A 22,399-nucleotide genomic window follows, 5' to 3' on the forward strand; every position below is an offset into this window, starting at 1 on the left:
CTCAACTAGCTATTCGGGTTATTGAAAATACATAGAATAATAGACGCCCGAACTAGTCTCAGTTGTTTCTATGTTTTGCCTGCGCGTACCCGCAGGCCAGTAATATCGGAACATAAAGTCTGTTCACTTTGGTTGCTGGGCCGTGAGATTCGTTGCACTACTGATTCGCTGCACTACTGATTCGTTGCACTACTGATTCGCTGCACTACTGATTCGCTGTACTACTGACTCGCTTACACTACTGATTCGCTGCACTACTGATTCGTTGCACTACTGATTCGCTGCACTACTGATTCGTTGCACTACTGACTCGCTTGCACCACCGACTTGCTTGCACTACTGATTCGTTGCACTACTTATTCACTTGCACTACGTATTCGCTTGCACTACTTACGCGTTTGCACTGGTTATCTGCATGCATTGCTTACATGTTTAACTGCATATTTGCTTTAAACTGTGTAACTTACTGAATTAAATTACATAATTCAGATCCTTGTAGTCTCTCTTGTGCGCCTACTAGTTTTTCGTGAAACTAACCCATTCTATGGGTACAGGTGATGATTAGGTACACCACAGGCGATGGCGCGATGGCTAGATGGCTCCAAGACGTTCTTCTTCCTGCTCTTAGCTCGCGTCCTGTTGTTTGGGGTTTTGTAACGGATTTTCCTTGGGAGATCCTAATTTTGTTCTATTTGGAGAACTTCTTAAATGAAAGTGGCTTTTCCAAGTGTCCGCAAGTAGCATGTGTTGTGCGTTTTGGTTCTTTTAGCTAACGCGCTCAAAGTTGTCAGCTTGCCTTTCTGAAATTAATAAAAGTATAGTCTTCCGCTGATTTCGTAAATCATCTCTGAGATGAAGAGATTCCTTTTTAGTCTCGTCTTTTTTTTTTTCGAAAGGTTTGCAAGCTTGAAATTTTGGGGTGTTACACTCAAAGTCAGATCCAGAACCAGATATGGACCTGCTAAACCAAAATAGTATCAGGTCAAGGTGTGACCTATCCCATATTTGACCCATTTGCATTCCTAGTGACATTTTTACTATTTCAAGAAGCAATCTCAAAATCAGGAGTTGGAACCTCTTTCAACACCCACAACAATATAGTAAACATAGATGTCATAGAGTACGCAAGGAGAAAATTAAATAAAATAAGACTTACAGCTAGCAGCAGGTTTCTCTTCAGTCCACGAAGTCCACATGTTAAACGAATAAACAGGAAACAAGAAACAAAAAAGGTTAGGAATCATTTTGGGGAAAGGGGAAACTCGTGCAATAAAACTAGAACTTCAAAACACTGAGCACGACCATCGTTGACCATTAGGGATGTCTCCCCAAGTCCATATTTCTGTTCCCCTCTTAATAGCTGAGCTGAGGGAGTGATCTCTGGTGAAGTTCAAATTCAAGATAACTCAGTTAAGATAGCATGTTTCTAATAACCCTGTTATCTCATTTGACCCTCACAAATGCAAGGATAGACAAGTTGCTGTTAAGGTCATTGCCTTTTTTCTTTCTTTCTTTTGATATCTTCCAGCCTGTCATATCAAGAATGGCCATAAAGCCTTCCCCTCATACAGAGATGATAGCCTATGATGCAGAAGACTTTTGGAATATGGACTAAAGGTTCACTCCTTTTCTACTTGAATAAGCACACAGAAATCCGAACCTTGAAGGACATGCTTCCCAGCTCTTAGCATCCGTAACGATATGCCAATCTGCATAAACAGATTCAGCAATTGCAGTTTTTATTTGAACTCCAAAAGTTAAACCAAATGACCACAGAATAGTTCAAAGAATTCTGATAGTGCAATCCTTAAGAGTGCCACAAATCAAACAGTTATAAACCAAATATACCTAATAGCTGAAAGAAAAGGAGATTGGATCAGACTGGATTTGTTTAGTCCAGATCCAGATCCATGTGGCATTTTTTTTTAGTCTGTGTTACAGTTGTAATTTTCTGTATTTTATCAGGGGTAGAATCGACTCCTTATATTTTGTAACCCTCTTTATATTGTTAAATGAATATAACCCAGGTTGTGAGTCTGACGGCGCCTGATTGTGCAGCAGCCTCTTTCTCATCTTCATTCTTCACTCATGGTGAATATTTTCTGGTGAACTCTCTAAATCTAACATGGTATCAGAGCGGGTGTTAGACATGGATCTGTGACTTCATCTCCAGAAGGAATGACCAGAAAGATCGTCTCTTCTCTTCCAAGTTTTTATTCTTTCTGATCTCTCTCTTCAAACCAGAGTTACCAGTCGAGGAAGCGGGAGCGGAAAGCGATACGGGAAGCGGGAGCGGGAAGCGAGGCACTTTCAAAAATTTAGGAAGCGGGGAAGCGTGAGACTACTTAGAAGAAAATTCTGAACCGTCTCGGAAGCGACCTAGGAAGCGAACCGGAAGCGAGGGGGAAGCGAAAAAAATGAAAAAATGGGGAAGCGTGGGAAAAGCATGGGGGAAGCACGCTTCCCATAAATAGGAAGTGCGCTTCCCAAAAAAGGGGGACGCGCAACGTTTCGCGCTTCGGAGAAGTGCGCTTCCCCTTTTACCTAGGCGCTTCCGGTAACTCTGCTTCAAACCTCTAGATCTGACTCCTCTTTTCATCTTACCTCATTATTCTTAGTCTTTCTTCATCCAAATCTTTCTTAAATATATTTTTTGCCCCAAATGTCTTCCTTCTTGGCTGGTGTTACTCAAGATGTGATCTGACAAAGGGGGAGACGCAAATCAGATCTGACACAAAAAAAGGAGAACAAATTTGATCTGACACAAAAAAAAATCAAAATCGGATCTGACGCAAAACATATCTGATCTGACGTAAAAAAATATACAGATCTGACGTCCCCTCCCTTTTTCACCTTTTTCCTTTTGTCGACTTCCTAAAATTTGTTTCTTGCACTGTCGACATTCTGTCTTCCTTCAATCTTCTATCTTCCTTGATTTCTTTTCTCTCTTTCCAGAGTTTGTAAGAGCTTTTCTTACTTTCTTTTCATACTTTCATTCTGCCATGACTTTTTGTTTGCAGCAAAGGCAGAATATCTCTAATCTTTCTTTGCTCCTTTTTGCTTGTCATGGAAATGGATTCATCTTCTCAAATCTCTATTCCTTTTTCAAGTTTCCTGAACCAACATGTCTCTGAAAAGCTTACAAATTCGAATTTCCTAATTTGGAAGAGGCAAATCCTCCCATTCATTAAGAGTCAAGATCTTGTTGGTCATCTTGATGGAACAGTCCCGATCCCACCAGAATTTATCTCTCGAGAGGAGAAGGATGAAAAAGAGGTTGCTGTCATTAAGGTTGTCTGAAACCAGATTATACTGCATGGATGAAAAAGGATCAGGTTCTTGTTGCCTACATTACCTCACCTCTTTCTCAAGAAGTGTTGATCGGAATCCCAGATGAGTGTACAGCAGCAGAATTATGGGATAAGCTTGTTCGCACATACTCTCAGATATCTGAAGCACGTGTGTTGCATCTTAAACGTCAGTTTCAGTTGTTACAAAAGGGTTCCTCGTCAGTGATGGAGTATCTAAACAAAATGCAGAATATTTGTGATAAGCTGGGTGTAGTTGGACATGAGGTAACAGATAAAGAAAAGGTACAACAAGCTCTCAGTGGTTTAGACCCGGAATATCACGTCTTATCCACATCATTACTTTGCCTGCCTGAATTACCAAAGTTTGAGGATCTGCCTGCCAAGCTTCTGCAATATGAGATGAGTCTCAAGGGCTTTTCTGAAGAATCTTTAACATTGACTCCTATGCATGATGTTCTCATGACTAACACTGGCAATGGCCGTGGACGTCGGGCTTTTGCTTTTCAGGGAGGGCATGGGCAAGAAAAAGGTTATTCTAGTGGAAGAGGTATACTTCCTATACCTAGTTCTCCTTCACCTTTTATTCCAGGCAATCAAAATCAGTGGCCCGTTTCCACTTGCTTTATATGCAACAAGAAAGGTCACGTTAAAGCAAATTGTTTGTTCAACCCCCAAAATAAAGGGAAACAACCCAAAGAAGATCCTAAAAAGGAATCAAATACAGTGAAAGTCAATGGAGAAGTGAAAGAATTCATGTTGGCGGCTCTCTCTGGGCTTAACTTAAAGCAGAATGATCAAGGTGTGTGGTATGTGGACTCAGGGGCAGCAGCCCATGTCACTGGAGATGTTAGTAAGCTTTCGAACTTTGTCCCTTACTTTGGAAGTAATAACATAGTTACTGGGGATGGATCTCATCACTCCATCTCTCATATTGGAAATGTTACTATTCCCATGACTTATTCTTCTGTCAACTTGTTCAATGTGTTACATGCACCTAATATAAAAAAAATGTTGTTTTTGTCTCTAAACTTGTTGATGATATACATTCTTCTGTTGAATTTACTCTCTTCTCTGTGTATGTGAAGGATCTTCTCACGAAGGAGACGTTCGCTAAAGGAAAGCAACATGGGAATATGTATGTCTTCAAGGAAGATCCAACAATGTCTATTCGTCCCTCTTCTTCGAAGCTCACCAGTTCTGCATCATCGCCATGTCTGTCATCTGAGTCTCTTTTGAGTATGTCAAAATGTAATAAGCCAAATATCTGGCATTCACGTCTTGGTCATTGTGGTAATTCTTTTATTGAAAAACTTGGGTCAAATGGTGTCTTACCAAAGTCCAGTTTACAAGAGTCGAGTAGTCAAAAGTGTTCTAGTTGTCAAATTTGTAAGAGACATGTATTACCTTTTAATTTCATCAATAAAAGAGCTTCGAAACCTTTTGAGCTTATATGTTCTGATGTTTGGGGGTCTTCCCCAGTTGTGTCGAAATCTGGTTCTCGTTATTACCTCATTTTTGTCAATAGTTATTCCAGATATACATGGATATTCTTTATAAAAAAAAAATCTGAAGTGTTTGGGTTGTTTCGTTCCTTTCATTCTTTTGTCAAAAATCAATTTTTTGAGAATATTTTACATTTTCAATGTGATGGAGGTGGAGAATTTTCCTCCACAGAATTCATTGATTATCTCCAAAGTAATGGGATAAATCGACGAGTTTCCTGTCCATACACGCCTCAGCAAAATGGAGTTGCGGAAAGAAAGCATCGTCATATTGTTGAAAGTGGGATGAGTATGATACATGACAGTAGAATTCCCATCTTTTTATGGACCGAAGCTTTTTCATACGGTTGTTTATGTGATAAATAGGTTGCCCATGACGATTTTAGAAGATAAAACACCCTATTTGTCCCTATATGGAGTTGAGCCTGATTATAATCATATACGTGCCTTTGGGTGTGTGTATTATGTTCATATTGACCGTTCCTTAAGAAATAAATTTCAGGCAAAGGCAGTGAAATGCAGATTTGTTGGCTACGACAACAGCTACAAGGGATACCGTTGCTACGATTCTTCAAATGGTCATATCAAAATTTCAAGGAATGTTGTATTTGATGAGATGGACCTTGCTGATCAAACCCTCTATAAGAAAGAATCAGCATCACATATTGAGGTTTATCATCCTTGGTTGAATGCAGAACTTTTTGCTAATACAGGAGAAGGTTGTTTATCAGAATGCATACGAGAATCATTGCCTCCTGATACGGCAGAAGTGAATGATAGCAATCATTCAACAGATCCAAGTGTGAATAAATTCAGTGGAATTAAACATGTGAGACGTGATACTAGTGTTGTTTCAAATCCAAGCACAGGGACAGGTATTTTGGATGTTGCTCCTGATGAATCGTCTGGTCCAAGAAGGTCTAGCAGAGTTCGACATCCAGTTGAAAGGTGGGTTAGTTATGAAAATTTTTCTATGGTTCTTCGATTATTTTTTGCCTCACTAGAACAGAAGAGTGAACCGACTACATTCTATCAAGTTGTTACATCAAAGAGATGGGTAGAAGCTATGAATGAAGAGATGGGAGCCTTACATGAATGTGGTACTTGAGAGATTGTTCCTAGGCCAACTGATCGCAATGTTGTGGGATCAAAATGGGTATATAAAATCAAGCGTAAACCAGATGGCAGCATTGAGAGGTATAAAGCCAGGCTCATTACAAAGGGTTTTACCCAAGAGCATGGGCAGGATTATGATGAGACTTTTAGTCTTGTGGTAAAAATGTGAACCATTAGCATCATTCTATCTTTGGCTACTGAACATGAATGGTCATTGAGTCAATTGGACGTCAAAAATTTATTCCTATATGGTGAATTGAAGGAAGAAGTTTATATGGAGCAACCAGTTGGATATGCAGAAAAGAACACTTAGACACATGTTTGTAGGCTGAAAAGAGCCTTGTATAGATTGAAACAAGCCTCACGATCATGGTTTGAGAGTTTTTCTCTTGAGATACAAAAGCATGGGTTCTGTCGTTCAGCCTTTGATCATTCCATGTTTATGTTTAGAGAAAAGTTTGTTGTTACCATCCTTCTTATATACGTGGACAACATTATTCTTACAGGTAACTCCAGGAGTCATATTGAGAACATTAAGAAGCTTTTGGGTCATAGATTCAAGATAAGAGATCTTAGAGATTTATGTTATTTTCTTGGAGTGAAAGTTGACAGAGATAAAGCAAAACTAACTAAGTAAGCACACATATACTCTTTATGTTCTTACCAAAACAGGGATGAAGTATTGTCGCCCTCTCAGTACTCCTAGTGTTTTGCATCAGAAGCTTAGTGAACAAGATTGAGACTTATATCAAGATCCAACAGGATACCGTAGCATAGTGGGAATGCTACAATATCTTACATTTATCTATCCTGACATTGTATATTCAGTCAATCAAGTTTCCCAATTCATGCATCAGCCTCGTACTGGTCATATAGAAGCGGTAAAACGTATATTGCGCTATTTAAAGGGAACAATTGGAGATGGAATTGTATATAGACCAAATTTGACAAAGGCAAGTGCTCATGAAATTACTATTTATACTGATGCTGATTGGGTAGGACATCCAGATGACAGAAAGTCTGTCTCAGGGTATTGTATTTTCCTTGGTCCAAACTTAGTGTCTTGAAGCAACCGCAAACAAAAAGTGGTTGCTAGGTCTAGCACAGAGCCCGAGTACAAGGCGATGGCCATTGCGACTGTTGAAGCTACTTGGGTGCGGCATCTATTAACTGAGATAGGAGAACCCATTTCGCAATCATTTTTATTGTCTGACAACTAGAGTGCTATGAACATTTCCTTCAATCTGATTTGTCATAGTCAAACAAAACATATTGAGATTGATCAACATTTTATCAGACAGAAAGTTGAAGACAAAGAAATAGAACCTCTCTTTGTCCATACAGAAGAGCAAGTGGCAGATATGTTTACCAAGGGTCTCACGAAAGACAAATTTTGGGCTTTAAAAGGCAAGTTGGCCATGGTTCAAAACCATGTACAACTTGAGGGAGAGTGAAAGAAAAGGAGATTGGATCAGACTGGATTTGTTTAGTCCAGATCCAGATCCATGTGGCATTTTTTTTAGTTTGTGTTACAGTTGTAATTTTTTGTATTTTATCAGGGGTAGAATCGACCCCTTATATTTTGTAACCCTCTTTATATTGTTAAATGAATAGAACCCAGGCTGTAAGTCTGACGGCGCTGATTGTGCAGCAGTCTCTTCTTCCTCAGCTTTATTCTTCACTCATTGTGAATATTTTCCGGTGAACCCTCTAAATCTAACAATAGCCAGAATGGGCAAGCTTCCAATCATCAGATGAGCTGAAGAAAGCCTTCTTCAGACACTTCATGTTGGCATAATACCTTCACGCTTTACACATGCACACACACACATGTATGCATGCATATGCACAATAACTAGATACAGATAGAAGAAATTTGGTCGGTAAGCACCTTATAGTACTGGGTGTGTGCACATTTTCAAAGAACAAGAATCTTCCCACAGATCAAGTAAACTGAAGTGACTATTGTAATACCTGGATTTGACCTGCCAATACGATTATTACACCTTGTATCAAATTGTCATTTATGATCTCATCAAGGCCTGAGTCTCCCCATTTACATTCTATATTTGATGAAAATTCACGTGCATGATCTGCAACAGTTCTGGCAGATTCCTGACAATGAAGAATTAAAGGAACATCACAAGATATGTAACATGCAAACTATGCAACTAAATGGTGAGAAAGGAAAATAAAAACATGAAATGCTTCATAAAATCTTCAGTTTACAATTAAATTGGCATAAAAATTACTGCAAAGGACATTAAGAGTAACAAAAAAACATCGACAAAGGAAATGTCAAGGGGCAGGAGCACATGTACATCATATTTTAAATAAAAATGGTTTGCATACTAGGATGAGGACATCAATTTTGTTCTAGATGCAAAGAAGAGATGATTGAAGAAAGAAGACAGGATCGTTATAATTTTAAGGGTTGGAGGTCCTGGCTAAGTAACTGTTTCTTCCTTCTTTGTATTGGGCATGATCATCTAGCTTTTCCCAAGTTCCTTATAGAAAAATAAGCACACTCATTGGTGATCTCTCACATGGCATAGGCCGCTAAGAGACTCTTTAGAGGTGGTGTACCTTAGTCCTCATTTTGAATGCCAAATGGTAATTAGAGTAGTCATGATAATACCTAAATAATCCTATCACAACATCCGTGAGAAAGATGAACAAGATGGAAGCATAAGGAATTAGGTAAAGAGGGATACGGATGAAGATTTGGAGGATGGATGTGAGGATATGATAGTGTAGACCGACTTAGGCTGTAGCCCTGGATAGGAAGCAATATAGAAACAACTCATCAAACCAATCCCATGTAGTTGGAATAATTTAATGATGGTGATACCTAAAAGCACGTTGAGCCTTTGATTTAATTCAATAGGCTTTAGCCTATGATGGAAGAATTTCACCTATTTTCTGTAATGAAATAATGAAAAATATAAGAGAATGACACTAAGGGCTACAAGAGAGCACAAATACAAAAGGGCCGCTTATGGGCCAAATACAATCTCGCAACAGATATACACAACTACAAATCACAAGAGAGCAAACAATGTAAAAAATATAACTTGTATTGCTTCACAAAATGCTTAGGAAAGCATGGGATTTACAATGGGTAACTCCCCTATATATAGACACAAAAGAAGCAAAAGAGGTCAGTCCAACTAGTCGTTGGACTAGCTCCAACTGCTACAAATATAGCCATTGGGACTAGCCCAACGACTAGTTGGGCTGTCCCAACAGCTATAAATATAAAAACTATAAAAAATAAAAAGCAAAAAAGTAAAAACAAAATTAGAAAACCAACCCCTACTAGTCCGACCCTATTACAAATAAGAAAAGACTAAAATACCCCTGATAGTGTTAAGTTGTATATATATATATATATGTGGAGTAATGCGGTGGCGCTGCCCACTTTCTCGTTCTGCACTCTCAAAATCACATTTTTTTGGTAATTTTTCTCACATCTGACACCATAGATGTGATCTATAGGTTTTGTTTAGTGGGAACCGACTTTTGGATCACCGGAATCTGACCTTCTGGTGATCCAAAATCAATGGCTATAAAGGTACCAGTTTTCCCTGGCTCATAAAAACATGTTTTTTCGTCGAAAAAACATGATCCAAGAGTCGAAACCCACTAAATCGAGCATGTTAAACACATCTAACAGTTCAGATCTATCATAAAGCACTTCAAAACTATGAAGAATGGGGCAGAACGAGAAATGAGGCCTAATATGTTCAGTTCTTATACATATGTATTATCATATATATATACATATATATATATATATGTTTCATATTGTACATATATACATATTATATTCATATATATATGTATATATCTTATTTATAATGATATAATAGGTAATGCTCTGTAGAGATATTTTCATCATTTTACAGAACTATAAGAGAAAGTGCCCATTAGGGGCACTTTAGTCTTTGTTTGTTTCTTTCTTTTTCTGTATTTTTGCTTTGAGCTAAGGGCATTATGGTCCTTAGCTCTTAGAGCCAAGGTTTTAAAACCCGTGACTCGGAACTCGACTCGTTCTTTATTGACTCATGACTCGGCGGGTCAACTCGGTGACTCGGACCGGGTTTTGTTAACTTTTGATTTTAAAAGAAAAACAATATATAATTTGTCTCAAACCATGTTTTCCAGTAAACATATAGTCTAAAGAGTGGACAATAAAAAATTGCAAGTTCAGAGTAGAAAAAGTACAAACTTTTTCATAACAAGGTCACATGGAAAGATCAAGTTACATGAAGAAACTTCTTCATAACAAGCATGTCTTTGGTATTCAATGAAGGCCCCATGTAACTGAGTCTAGAAACATACTTAAACTCAAGTTTCTAAATAGAATGGTTTAGGAATTTCAGCTAAACTTCTCCAGAAGACACCCTAGCTTTTGTTAGCTTTCCTTTCTAGTGATCTCACCTCATTGAGAACAGCAACACATCATCTTGCATAAAAAGCCAGATTGAATTAGTTGCAACAAGGTAAAACAACAATAAGAGAATGAATCACCAGAAGAAATTCCAATTATGACCAAGGGAAATGTTGTCACATGGATACATGTACAAGCATACTGTACAAGATCAACACAACTGGTATGATATGGGTGTTTCTGTCAAAAAATAAGGATGACAGGGTACAGATTGTTATGCACAGGTGTGATACAGACTTTGTACAAAAATGTATTTTTATATACAATGAAGGATATGATATGTGTTCATAAAACAACACTCAAAGGCACCCAACACCAGAACATGAAGTACAAGCACCGATACGTGTATGCTTCACTTTTTTGTTAGATCTTTGAATCATTTTTTTTGCCAATATGTTTAATCAACACATAAAGATTGATAGATTATTGTATCTTTGAACTGGTTTGTCTTGTAATTTATTATTTATTATTAAACTGTTATTTTGAAATACCTAAAAAATCAAATTTCAAATATCCCAGAACTCGGCCGAGTCAAACCGAGTTAGGCCGAGTCAAGGCCGAGTCAAGTTTACCCTATTGGGTTGACTCGCTGGAGGGCCGAGCCGAGCCGAGTCAACCGAGTCACCGAGTTGACTCGGCGAGTTTTAAAACCATGCTTAGAGCCATTGAGGGTGGTCCGCAGGGTTCTAAGTCCTCTCCTTTTGGCTATAAATGGGGCAATTCTCCCTCTTGTATCGAATGCTTCTATTAAGCATTCATGCTCAATAAGATGAATATTTTTTACATCCTTGTATTCCTCTCTTTAATTCTTTGATGTCTTGAATGTGCTTAGTGTTTGTGTTATGCCTTTGTGCTCTTGTATTGTCCTTTAGATGGACTTGTGTATGTGCATATGCACTTTGTATTTATGATCTTGTAAGCCCTTAGAGGCCCTCGTTTTGTATTTTTGCATATTTTACTATAGATAGATATTTTATATAACATAAAAAACATATATATAGCATATATATACATATCCATACACAATGTACGTTAAAAGTCACCCTCAAACTTATGGAGTAAAAACTGAAAATTTGTTAAGGAGAAAATGAAATCGAGGTGACAAAAGCGCCTTGGTGAAGTCAGCCAACTGATACTCTGAGGTGACATAGAAAAAGATAATGGTCTTCTTCAGGAATTCTTCACGGACATAGTGACAATCTATTTCAATATGTTTAGTCCGTTTATGAAATGTATGGTTGTCAGCTATGTATATGATACTCTGCAGGGTGTCTGCAAATGAGCCCCCATATCTTCAAGCAAACTTTATAGCCAAACAATCTTTGATATTATAGCAACCATCACACGATACTCAGCTTCAGTGGATGATAATGATATTTTTTTGCTGTTTTTTTCACCTCCAAATCACTACAAAATTACCTAAACAGACACAAAAACCAGTAGTTGAGCGTCAATCATTTGGATCTCCTCCCCAATTTGAGTCAGAATAAGCAATTAACTCAAGAGAGGGAGATGAAGACAATAAAAGACCCCTAGCAGTAGAATTATGTAAATATCTAATAATCCTCATCACAACACTCATATGAATTGTAGTGGGAGAATGTTGAAACTGACTTGCAATCTAGACTGCATGCACAATATCAGGTCGGATAATATTTAAATAGCTCAAGGCGTCAATCATATGGTGATACAGAGTTGGATCTTCTAGAGGTGATCATCATCTTTTTTCATTTTAGTATTGATAACTTCTAGAGTATCCACCCTTTTCTCATTAGCAGTGTTGTGAAAACATTGAGGCGTAGCGAGGCGCTCCACCAAAAACCAAGGCGAGGCATAAAGCGTAAGCCTCAAATATTTTTTTTGAAAACTTTAAAAAAATTATAAAAAAATATCTAAAAATATAAATAAATAAATGCTTTATTGATGAAATAACTGAAAAAGGTGCATAGGATTTGACCTGATCCATGTACCCAATCCATGTAACATGTAACGTAACCATGTAACTATTTTTACATTTATCGGGTCTAGATACACCAGACCCGGACCCATACTGTAATGTAACTTAAATACTCAAGTTAGGTCACGATTTCATTTACTGAAATCATGACAGCTGTAATTGCTCTCTCTCCCCCCCCCCTCTCTCTCTCTTCTCTTTCTCAACGCAGGTGCAGTGCAGAGGAAAACTTTCATGGTATAAGAGCTTAGATCCATCTAGGGGTTGAAGAGGATTCCAAAGGTGCGACAGATCAAAGGTTTGAGGTTCGTTCATCTCCCATCTTCTTTTCTTCTTCAGATTTTTGTCTCTACCTCCATCCCCAATTTCCATCTCTCGTTTTCTCTCTTTTTTGTTTTTCTTCAGTCTTTTCTTCTCCTTTTTTAGTGGATTCACGTCTCACGTGAATCCCTAAGTTGTTCACGTAAGGGAATCACGTGAAACCTGGTTCACGATATCCCTTCTTCTGGTTCACGATATCACGTGAAACCCGGTTCAGGATATTCCTTCTTCTACTGGGCTGGATATCCAAGTCTGATCGTGCTTTCGGGGCAGACCTGCGACATCAAATCTGGGATTCTAAACCCCTTTGATGTCTAGCCTGCTATGTGACAACTTCTTTTGAGTCGACTCTCAGACCCCTTTCTCGTATTATATTCCTCTTGACTGTTACGAGTGGGATCCACATTGAAAATACAGTATGGATTTTTTCTTCTTCTTCTTTTTCTTCCGTTCCTCATTGCTTCCACATTAAAATTACAGTCTGAATTTCTTTTCATTGATTAAATATCCGACCTTACAAAAGTAGAAGAGTAAACTCAGTCTTGGAATACAGTTTGCATTTCTTTTGACAGCCTCTTGTCGCCAATTTTCGAGTTTCTTAGTCGTAAAAAAAAAAAAAAGTCAGCAAACCTCTCTGGCTGCAAACCGAGCACTCTGTGGGTACTCTGGTAACACAAAAAGGGGTTCCTTTTTCTTGTTAAAACTCTTCTTCATGGATCTTCATTCCTCTTCATCCAATCTTTCTTCAAGTTTTCTCACTCAACTCGTTTCTGAAAAGTTAACTACCTCAAACTTCTTGATTTGGAAGAGACAAATCATTCCTTTTATAAGGAGTCAAGGTCTCTTAGGTCACCTTGATGGAACCACTCTCGCTCTACTCGAATTTGTTATGAGAGAAGAAAAAGATGACAAAGGAGTAAGTTCAATTGTGTATGTCAAGAATGTAGAGTACCTTAACTGGGAAAGGAAAGATCAGTCGGTGGTTGCATATATCACTTCCACCTTGTCCCAAGAGATCCTTGTTGCAATTCCCGACAATTGTACTGCTTTGCAACTTTGGGAAAAATTGGTTCAAACATATTCACAAGTTTCGCAGGCACGAATGGTTTTTCTCAAGAGGGAATTTCAAATGCTGAGAAAAGATTTCATGACCATCATGAAATATCTGAACAAGATGAAGACTATCACAGACCAACTTGCAGTTATAGGATGCGCGGTGAGTGACAGTGATATGGTGCAACAGACTCTGAGTGGATTGGGATCTGACTACAATATGATCGTCACTTCACTATTGTGTCTTCCTACCCTTCCTACCTTTGATGAGTTGCGAGCAAAATTGATTCAGTAGGGTTCTCTAAGAAATCTCACATTCACACAAATTCCCAGGAAGTTTTTGCCACAGGAGTGACTTATGGTAGAGGACGAGGAGGACAAGGGCGCAGTGGACACAGAGGGCGTGGTCTGCTTCCCACTCCAAATACGTCAGCTCATGCGCAGGGATCAAGAACCATTCCTACTTGCTTCCTTTGTAACAAAAATGGGCATATCAAATCGAATTGTTGGCATAATCCAGAGAATAAAGGAAAGGGTCCACAGAAGAAAGCAAAAGGAAGTTATCAAATAGTGGAGAGATTAAAGATCTGCTAATATCTGCCTTGTCAAAGTTGAAATTGAAGCAAAGTGATGAAGGTACTTGGTTTGTCGACTCAGGGGCAGCGAGTCATGTGACAGGCGATGCAGGTAAGATTTCTAATCCCATTCCTTATTTTGGAAAAAGTAAGATTGTCACTGGAGATGGATCCCACCATCCTGTTTCTCATGTTGGAAAACTGTCATTCCCATGTCATATTCCACTCTTACTCTTTCAGACGTTCTTCATGCTCCTGACATTAAGAAAAATATTGTCTCTGTTTCCAAACTTATTGATAATAATAATGCTTCAGTTGAATTCACTCCCTTCTCTGTGCAGGTCAAGGACCTACGCACGAGGGAAACATTCGCTGAAGGAAAGAGACAAGGCAATATGTATGTCTTTGAAGAAGCTCCTTGTCATGTCGTTCGCCCTGTCCACCTGAATTCAAATCCCTCACTAGAGTCGTGTTCATCCTCTTCTGCTAATGTTTTTAGTATTTCTGAATGTAATAAGTCATTCTTATGGCATAGTCGGTTAGCACATTGTGGGAGTCCTTTTATTGAGAAACTTGTATCTAATAATCTCATTCCAAAAGAAAGTCTCAATAGGGATGAGAAAAGTCACAAATGTTCCAGTTGTCTTTCCTGCAAGAGTCATGTATTGCCTTTTCATTCTATTAATAAGAGAGCTTCAAAACCTTTTGAGATAATCTGTTCTGATGTATGGGGACCCGCTCCAATTGCCTCTAGATCTGGAAGCAAATACTATCTAATATTTGTTGATAATTATTCTCGATACACTTGGATATATTTCATAAAAAATAAGTCGGAAGTCTTCTCTTTGTTTCAATTTTTCTTTCCCTTGTCAAAAATCAATTTTCTGAGTCCATTCAATTTTTTCAATGTGATGGAGGTGGGGAATTCTCATCCCGTGATTTTATTTCTTTTCTTCAAAATAACGGAATAGGAAGAAGGGTGTCCTGTCCTCACACCCCTCAACAAAATGGAATTGTTGAACGAAAACACAGGCATATCGTTGAAAGTGCCATGAGTATGCTTCATGACAGCAATCTTCCCATCAACCTCTGGACAGAAGCTTTTCATTCTGCCGTGCATGTGATAAATAGACTGCCTATGGTTGTTCTGGAAAATAAGTCTCCTTATCACTGTCTTTTTGGAACTCATCTTAGTTATTATGATCTGCGTGTTTTGGGATGTGTCTGCTATGTACATATCGATCAGTCCCTGAGAAACAAGTTTCAAGACAAGGCCCAAAAGTGCAGATTTGTGGGATATGCAAATGACTACAAAGGATATAGGTGTTATGATCCCACCAACAAACGCATCAGAACCTCAAGAAACATTGTCTTTGATGAACAAATTTTTGATCACGGAGCTGACACAACGAATATGCCAACTGAAATTTATTATCCTTGGCTGAGCTCAGAACATTTTGTTGGCTCCAATGAAGCATGTTCCTCAGACTGTGTGCAACAAGAAGAAGATGTGTTTGAGAACACTGGGACGTCGGGGTCACAGAATGCAGAGGAAGTACTGGGCAGATACAAAGGTATTGTCTATTCTAGACAGAGACTGACAACATCAAGCCATTCAGATCATGTCTCAATCGCCAATCTTGTGCCTTCTCATACTCTTGCAGCCAGAAAATCAAACCGCATACGACATCCTATTGACAGGTGGGTCATTTATAACAACTTCTCCTTGGATCTTCAACTGTTTTTAACTGCCATCAATAAGGACGAAGAGCCCATCATGTATTATCAGGCAGCCGCTTCTATGAAATGGGTAGAAGCCATGAATGATGAAATGCAAGCCTTGCATGAATGTGGAACATGGGAAGTTGTTCCCAGACCACCTGATAAAAATGTTGTCGGATGCAAATGGGTCTACAAAATCAAGTACAAGCCAGATGGAACCATTGAACGATATAAGGCAAGGCTTGTAGCAAAAGGATTCACTCAAGAAGCAGGGCAAGACTATGATGAGACTTTTAGTCCGGTTGTAAGAATAGGAACGATTCAAATCATCATCTCCTTGGCTGTTGAACATGGATGGAAGTTGAGTCAGCTTGATGTAAAAAATGCATTCTTACGTGGGAATTTGAAGGAAGAAGTATACATGGAACAACCCCCTGGATATCAAGAACAAAATTGTAAAACTCATGTATGCAAGCTAAAAAAAGCCATCTACGGCCTGAAGCAAGCATCTCGCACTTGGTTTGATAGCTTCTCGCTAGAGATTCAGAAACATGGATTTTCACGTTCCATGCTGGACCACTCATTATTTATTTTTAAAAGCCCGCCTGTGACCACTCTATTATTAATTTATGTCGATGATATTATCATCACAGGAAACTCTGCGGACCACATCCAAGAAATAAAAGACTTATTAGGTCAAAGGTTCAAAATGAAAGATCTTGGAATTCTACGCTATTTTCTTGGTGTAGAAGTTGATAACCAGGCTCATGGCTTGATACTCACTCAACACAAGTACATTGTAGACGTTCTCAGCAAGGCAGGCATGAAAGACTGCAAACCTCTGGGAACTCCGAGTGTACTTCATCAAAAACTTAGCGCTCATGATGAAGATCTGTGTGATGACCCCACCAGGTATCGTAGCATAATAGGAATGTTACAATACCTCACATTCACTAGACCTGATATTGTTTATTCAGTCAATCAAGTGTCTCAATTTATGCATGTGCCACGTACTTGACATATGGAAACAGTCAAGAGGATCCTTCGATATCTGAAAGGGACTATTGGAGATGGATTGATATATTTACCATAGTCATATGGCCAAGACGAGCACGAAATTACTGTATATTGTGATGCAAACTGGGCAGGGGATCCTGACGAACGAAGATCTACATCAGGATATTGTGCCTTCATTGGAAGAAATTTAGTCTCTTGGAGCAGTAGAAAACAAAAAGCTATCGCTAGATCAAGCACTGAGGCAGAATATAGATCCATGGTTGCTGCCACTGCCGAAGTCACATGGATCAGGCATCTTCTAACTGAAGTAGGAGAAAAGATCTCCCACACTACCTTGCTCTGTGACAATCAAAGTGCCATCAACATGTCTTTCAATCCAGTATATCACAGTCGTGCCAAGCACATTGAGATCGACCAACACTTTGTGAGACAGAAGATTGAAGAAAAAAAGATTGAGCCTGAGTTTGTCAGCACTGAAAGACAGGTTGCAGACATATTTACCAAAGGGTTAACCAAGGACCGCTTTTGGATGCTTAAAAGCAAGTTGTTCATGGTTCAAAACCATAATCAACTTGAGGGGGGGTGAAAAAGGTGCATAGGATCTGACCCGATCCATGTACCCAATCCATGTAACATGTAACGTAACCATGTAACTATTTTTACATTTATCGGGTCTGGATACACCAGACCCGGACCCATACTGTAATGTAACTTAAATACTCAAGTTAGATCACGATTTCATTTACTGAAATCGTGACAGCCGTAATTGCTCTCTCTCCCCCTCTCTCTCTCTCTCTTCTCTTTCTCAACGCAGGTGCAGTGCAGAGGAAAACTTTCAATAACAACCAATAAGAAATAGAAAATCTCAAATAAGTACTAAAAATATGAGAATAACATATAAAAGTAACTAAAAACTGATTATATAACTGGAAAATATATGAGATTAACAAAAAAAAGTTAAAATATACTAAGAAACTGATTACATAACTGAAATAATTGGAAAATATATGAGATTAACCTACAAAAGTTAAAATATATGAGATTATTCTAAAAAATATGAGATTAACATATAAAAGTAACTAAAAAAAATGATTACATAACTGGAAAATATATGAGATTAACCAACAAAAATTAAAATATATGAGATTATTCTAAAAAATATGAGATTAACATATAAAAGTAACTAAAAAATTGATTACATAACTGGAAAATATATGAGATTAACCAACAAAAGTTAAAATATACTAAGAAACTGATTACATAACTGAAATAACTGAAAAATATATGAGATTAACCTACAAAAGTTAAAATATATGAGATTATTCTAAAAAACATGATATTAACATATAAAAGTAACTAAAAAAATGATTACATAACTGGAAAATATATAATATTAACCAACAAAAGATAAAATATACTAAGAAACCGATTACATAACAGGAAAATATATGAGATTAACCAACAAAAGTTAAAATATACTAAGAAACTGATTACATAACTGAAATAACTGGAAAATATATGAGATTAACCTATAAAAGTTAAAATATATGAGATTTTTCTAAAAAATATGAGATTAACATATAAAAGTAACTAAAAAACTGATTACATAATTGGAAAATATATGAGATTAACCAACAAAAGTTAAAATATATTAAGAAACTAATTACATAACTAAAATAATTGAAAAATATACGAGATTAACCAACAAAAGTTAAAATATAGTAATGTACTAAGAAGCTGATTACATAACTGAAATAACTGAAAAATATATGAGATTAACCTACAAAAGTCTTTTTGATTGTCTCAGAAATCTTGTTGTAAAAAAAAAAAAAAATTTTTTTTGCGACTCAGGCTTGCGCCTTGAGGCACAGAAGGTCACGCCTCAAGGCGCGTTTTTATAACATTGCTCATTAGTGATCTCGGACTTGTCAATAATATCATTAGTAAACTTGGTTTGAGTAAGTAGATACCTCAAGGAGAATAAGCAACCTTGATTGCTAGAAAAAATCTAAGAAAACCAAGATCAATCATTTCAAAATATTTTTTGAGAATAACTTTAATATGATTATCTTCCTATTTGTCTTCACCTGCGATGATCATATCATCAACATAAAGTAGAAGAATGACAATCTCAGCATTAGATTTCTTAATAAACATAGCAATGTCATTATAACAATATTTAAATCCAAGTGTAAGCATAACAGAAATAAATCTAGTATACCAAGCTTTAGGTGCCTGTTTTAAACCATATAAAGTTTTTCTCAAATGATATACCTTTCCAGAAGGAACCTCATATCCAAGAGGTGAATCCATATAAACTTCTTTTAAATCCCCATTCAAGAAGACATTTTTTATATTTATTTGGTAAATTTTCCAACCCTTGACAACAACTACTACTATAAGATTCCTAGCATATGTCATACTAGATATGGGTGCAAAGGTTTCATCGTGGTCCTAGATATGGGTGCAAAGGTTTTATCGTAGTTTATAACATGCTCTTGATAATAGCCCTTTGCAACTAATCTAGCCATAGTTTTAACTTTATAGACTCACCTGCAACCTATAGTTTTTCTTAGCTTTGGGTAAGTCTATTATTTCCCAAGTGTTGGAATTTTCAAGTGCTTTTAGTTCATCGTTCATGGCCCCTTTCCATTCAAGGTATTTCTTAGCTTGGTTGTAGGTTGCTGGTTCAAAATAGGACATGATTTTAGCTAGGCAGGCTCTATATAGGAGAGGGAGTGATTCATATGAAACAAATATGTCAGTCACTTCTCCTAATTAGTCTTTCTAAGTTGGAATAGTTTTCTAGGGCACTGGGTTGGTTGTCATTTTCACGTCTACTATATCGGATTCATATAGGTTCAATTTGATCAAGATTTGCACCATCGTGGATATTGGGATGACATTCTTCATTTTCATCATCATTAATCATGCAATTATTGCTCTTAGGCAATAACTCAAGTAAGAAAGAATATTCATTATTTTTCTTAGGCACACTTTGATAAAAAAAACTCTCTTTTTCTACAAAATAGACATTTTGAGAAACATAAAGTTTGTCCTTTGCAAAATCGTACCTTAGTCTAGAATAATCAGGAGGGATTTTAAAAAGTTGCTCATAGGGAGAAATGTTTTGGAGTTTGGTGGAAGGAACTCTATTGATAAGATATACGATAATCAAAGAAGCTTGGGCCCAAAACTCTTTTGGAACGTGTTTTGAAATCAAAAGGGTCCTAATTGTCTCAACTATGTGCCTATGTTTTCTTTCAACCAAACCATTTTATTTAGGTGTATAGGCACAAGATCTTTGATGCAAAATTCCATTTGTTTCAAGATATTTTTTTAAATCATTTGACATAAAGTCTTCCATTGAGCCAGAGCGGAAGATGAAAATATTAGCTTTGAATTTATTTTTGACTAGGTTATGAAAATTTTTGAATATTTGAAAGGCTTCATATTCGTGCCTAAGAAAATAAATCCAAGAAAATCAATAATAGCCATCAACAAATATCACATAGTAAGCATAACCACCTTAGAAAGAACATAAGTAGGACACCATACATTCAAGTGCACTCATTCAAACGGCTTAGAGGAGAAAAATGTTCTATCAGGAAAAGAAAGAGCTTTCATTTTGCCAAGAATGCAATCAATACAATGAAATTCTTCATTACCAATTTTTTTTCAAATGTGGTACACAAGACAATTTGGATATGCTAAGATGATCTAACCTTTGATGTCACAAAACAATGTCCACATTTTGTACATTATAACAAAAAGTTTCTTTTGGAAGGACAAGTCAAACCATGTAGAAGAGATTCTCTTCTCTATGGCCTTACCCAATCTTCTTTCCTAAGTGCAGATCCTGCACCCAACATTGGTTTGATGAGAAGGCGACACTACACCCATGGTCCACAATTTGGGAAACGAAAAGAAAGTTCAAATTTAATTTTGGAACAAATCTAGTTTTTGAGAAAAAAAATTGAAAAACTTTTAAAATTTTCAATACCCTTTATATCAAGGGAGGTTCCATCAACGGTAAAACATGAATTTTTGTTGAATTAGTGTCACAATCAGAAAGTAAAGATTCATTTGGGGTCATATGAAATGAAGTTTCGAAATCTAAAAGCCAAGAGACCTTACTAGGAGGAGATGATGTAGAGACTGTGACTACCGAAATTGAGGAAGAAAAAGTCTTGAAAAGTGGTTGAAGAGTCTCCACGAGTTGGGACAACGTCATGGTTCCAATGGATTTAGAGTCTTCATCGGTTAAACTCTTATCATTTTATGAAGATCCTACAAACATCACCTTCTTTTCTTCTCTTCCTTTGAATTTTGGGCAATAGGACTTGATGTGCCGGTTCTCCACAATTGTGACAATCAATCTTTTTAACTCATTATTGTAAATCTTCCCGTAGTAAGGTTTTGAAAAATAAGGTGGTTTATAGGTATTAGTGTTGGCGCCCAGTCTAAAAATGACCAACACATTATCTTTAGATTCGGACATGGATTTCAACCTTGTCTCATCCATACAAACTTCAGCCAAGATTTCATGTAGAGGAAGGGTTTTTTCCCTATGAATGATATTTACCCGAACTTGTTAAAATTTGGGTCTAAAGCTTCTTATGAATTGAAAGAATTGCTCCTCTACTATGTCACATGGGTGCGGGTGCGGGGGTGCGGCACTTTCAAAAACCTTGGGTGCGGGGGTGCGGCAAGGGCAAAAATGTAAAAAAAAAAAAAATATATATATATATATATATATATATATATATATATATATAGAAGGCTCCGGGGGTTCCCCCCGCCCCCCCCCCCCCCCCCCTCCAAAAAAAAAAAAAATTAAAATTCCGCAGCCCATTTCGTAGGGCAAAAATTAAAAAAAAAACAAAAATTGGACCGAAAGTCGGGTTGACCCCACCCAGTGCCGCACCCGCGTCGACACTGGTGCGGCACCCTGCTAGCTGAATCCCTGTTACATAGCTCCTCTATAATTTTCTTCTTTCTTTGAAGTGCATCATTTGGTGTTTCCCATATTGGCTTAAGTTTAGCCATTTGATCCCAAAGTCGCTTAAGAGCACCATAGTATTCCTTTACAGTTTTGTTACCTTGTTTGCAATTATGGATCCTATCTCTTAGATCTCATTTATGAGCGACATCTTTTTTGGTATAAGTTTGTCTAACAAACTCTCAACCTTCAACCGCCCTTTCAAACTCAAGAATATTGGAGCATGGTTCTTCATCTATGCTTTCCATAAAAAGAGAAAGGACCTTGGCATGGCCCACCTCCGACTCCTTATAGGCATTTTTTTTTTCATTTTAACAAAGTTTTTTCTCTTTTCACTCCCTTAAGGGTCTCTTCTTTGGGTTGTCCATCTTTT

The 22,399-nt window shown here is 37.4% G+C and overlaps 1 protein-coding gene across 1 annotated transcript in view; it reads right to left on the reverse strand.

The window, feature by feature from the left end:
* LOC149830369 (NAD(P)-binding Rossmann-fold superfamily protein) overlaps positions 1 to 22,399 on the reverse strand; it is a 44,064-nt gene that overhangs the window by 20,446 nt on the left and 1,219 nt on the right. Inside the window, exons 2-4 of the mRNA XM_090016477.1 lie at positions 7,904 to 8,044; positions 1,661 to 1,709; positions 1,157 to 1,174 (exon numbers count right to left, since the gene is read on the reverse strand). Coding sequence (XP_089872603.1) covers positions 1,157 to 1,174; positions 1,661 to 1,709; positions 7,904 to 8,044 — 208 coding nt within the window. The remainder of the gene's footprint in view (positions 1 to 1,156; positions 1,175 to 1,660; positions 1,710 to 7,903; positions 8,045 to 22,399) is intronic.

The sequence above is a fragment of the Nuphar pumila genome, chromosome 8, assembly GCF_984573655.1.
Source record: "Nuphar pumila chromosome 8, dmNupPumi1.hap1.1, whole genome shotgun sequence".
Taxonomy (NCBI): domain Eukaryota; kingdom Viridiplantae; phylum Streptophyta; class Magnoliopsida; order Nymphaeales; family Nymphaeaceae; genus Nuphar; species Nuphar pumila.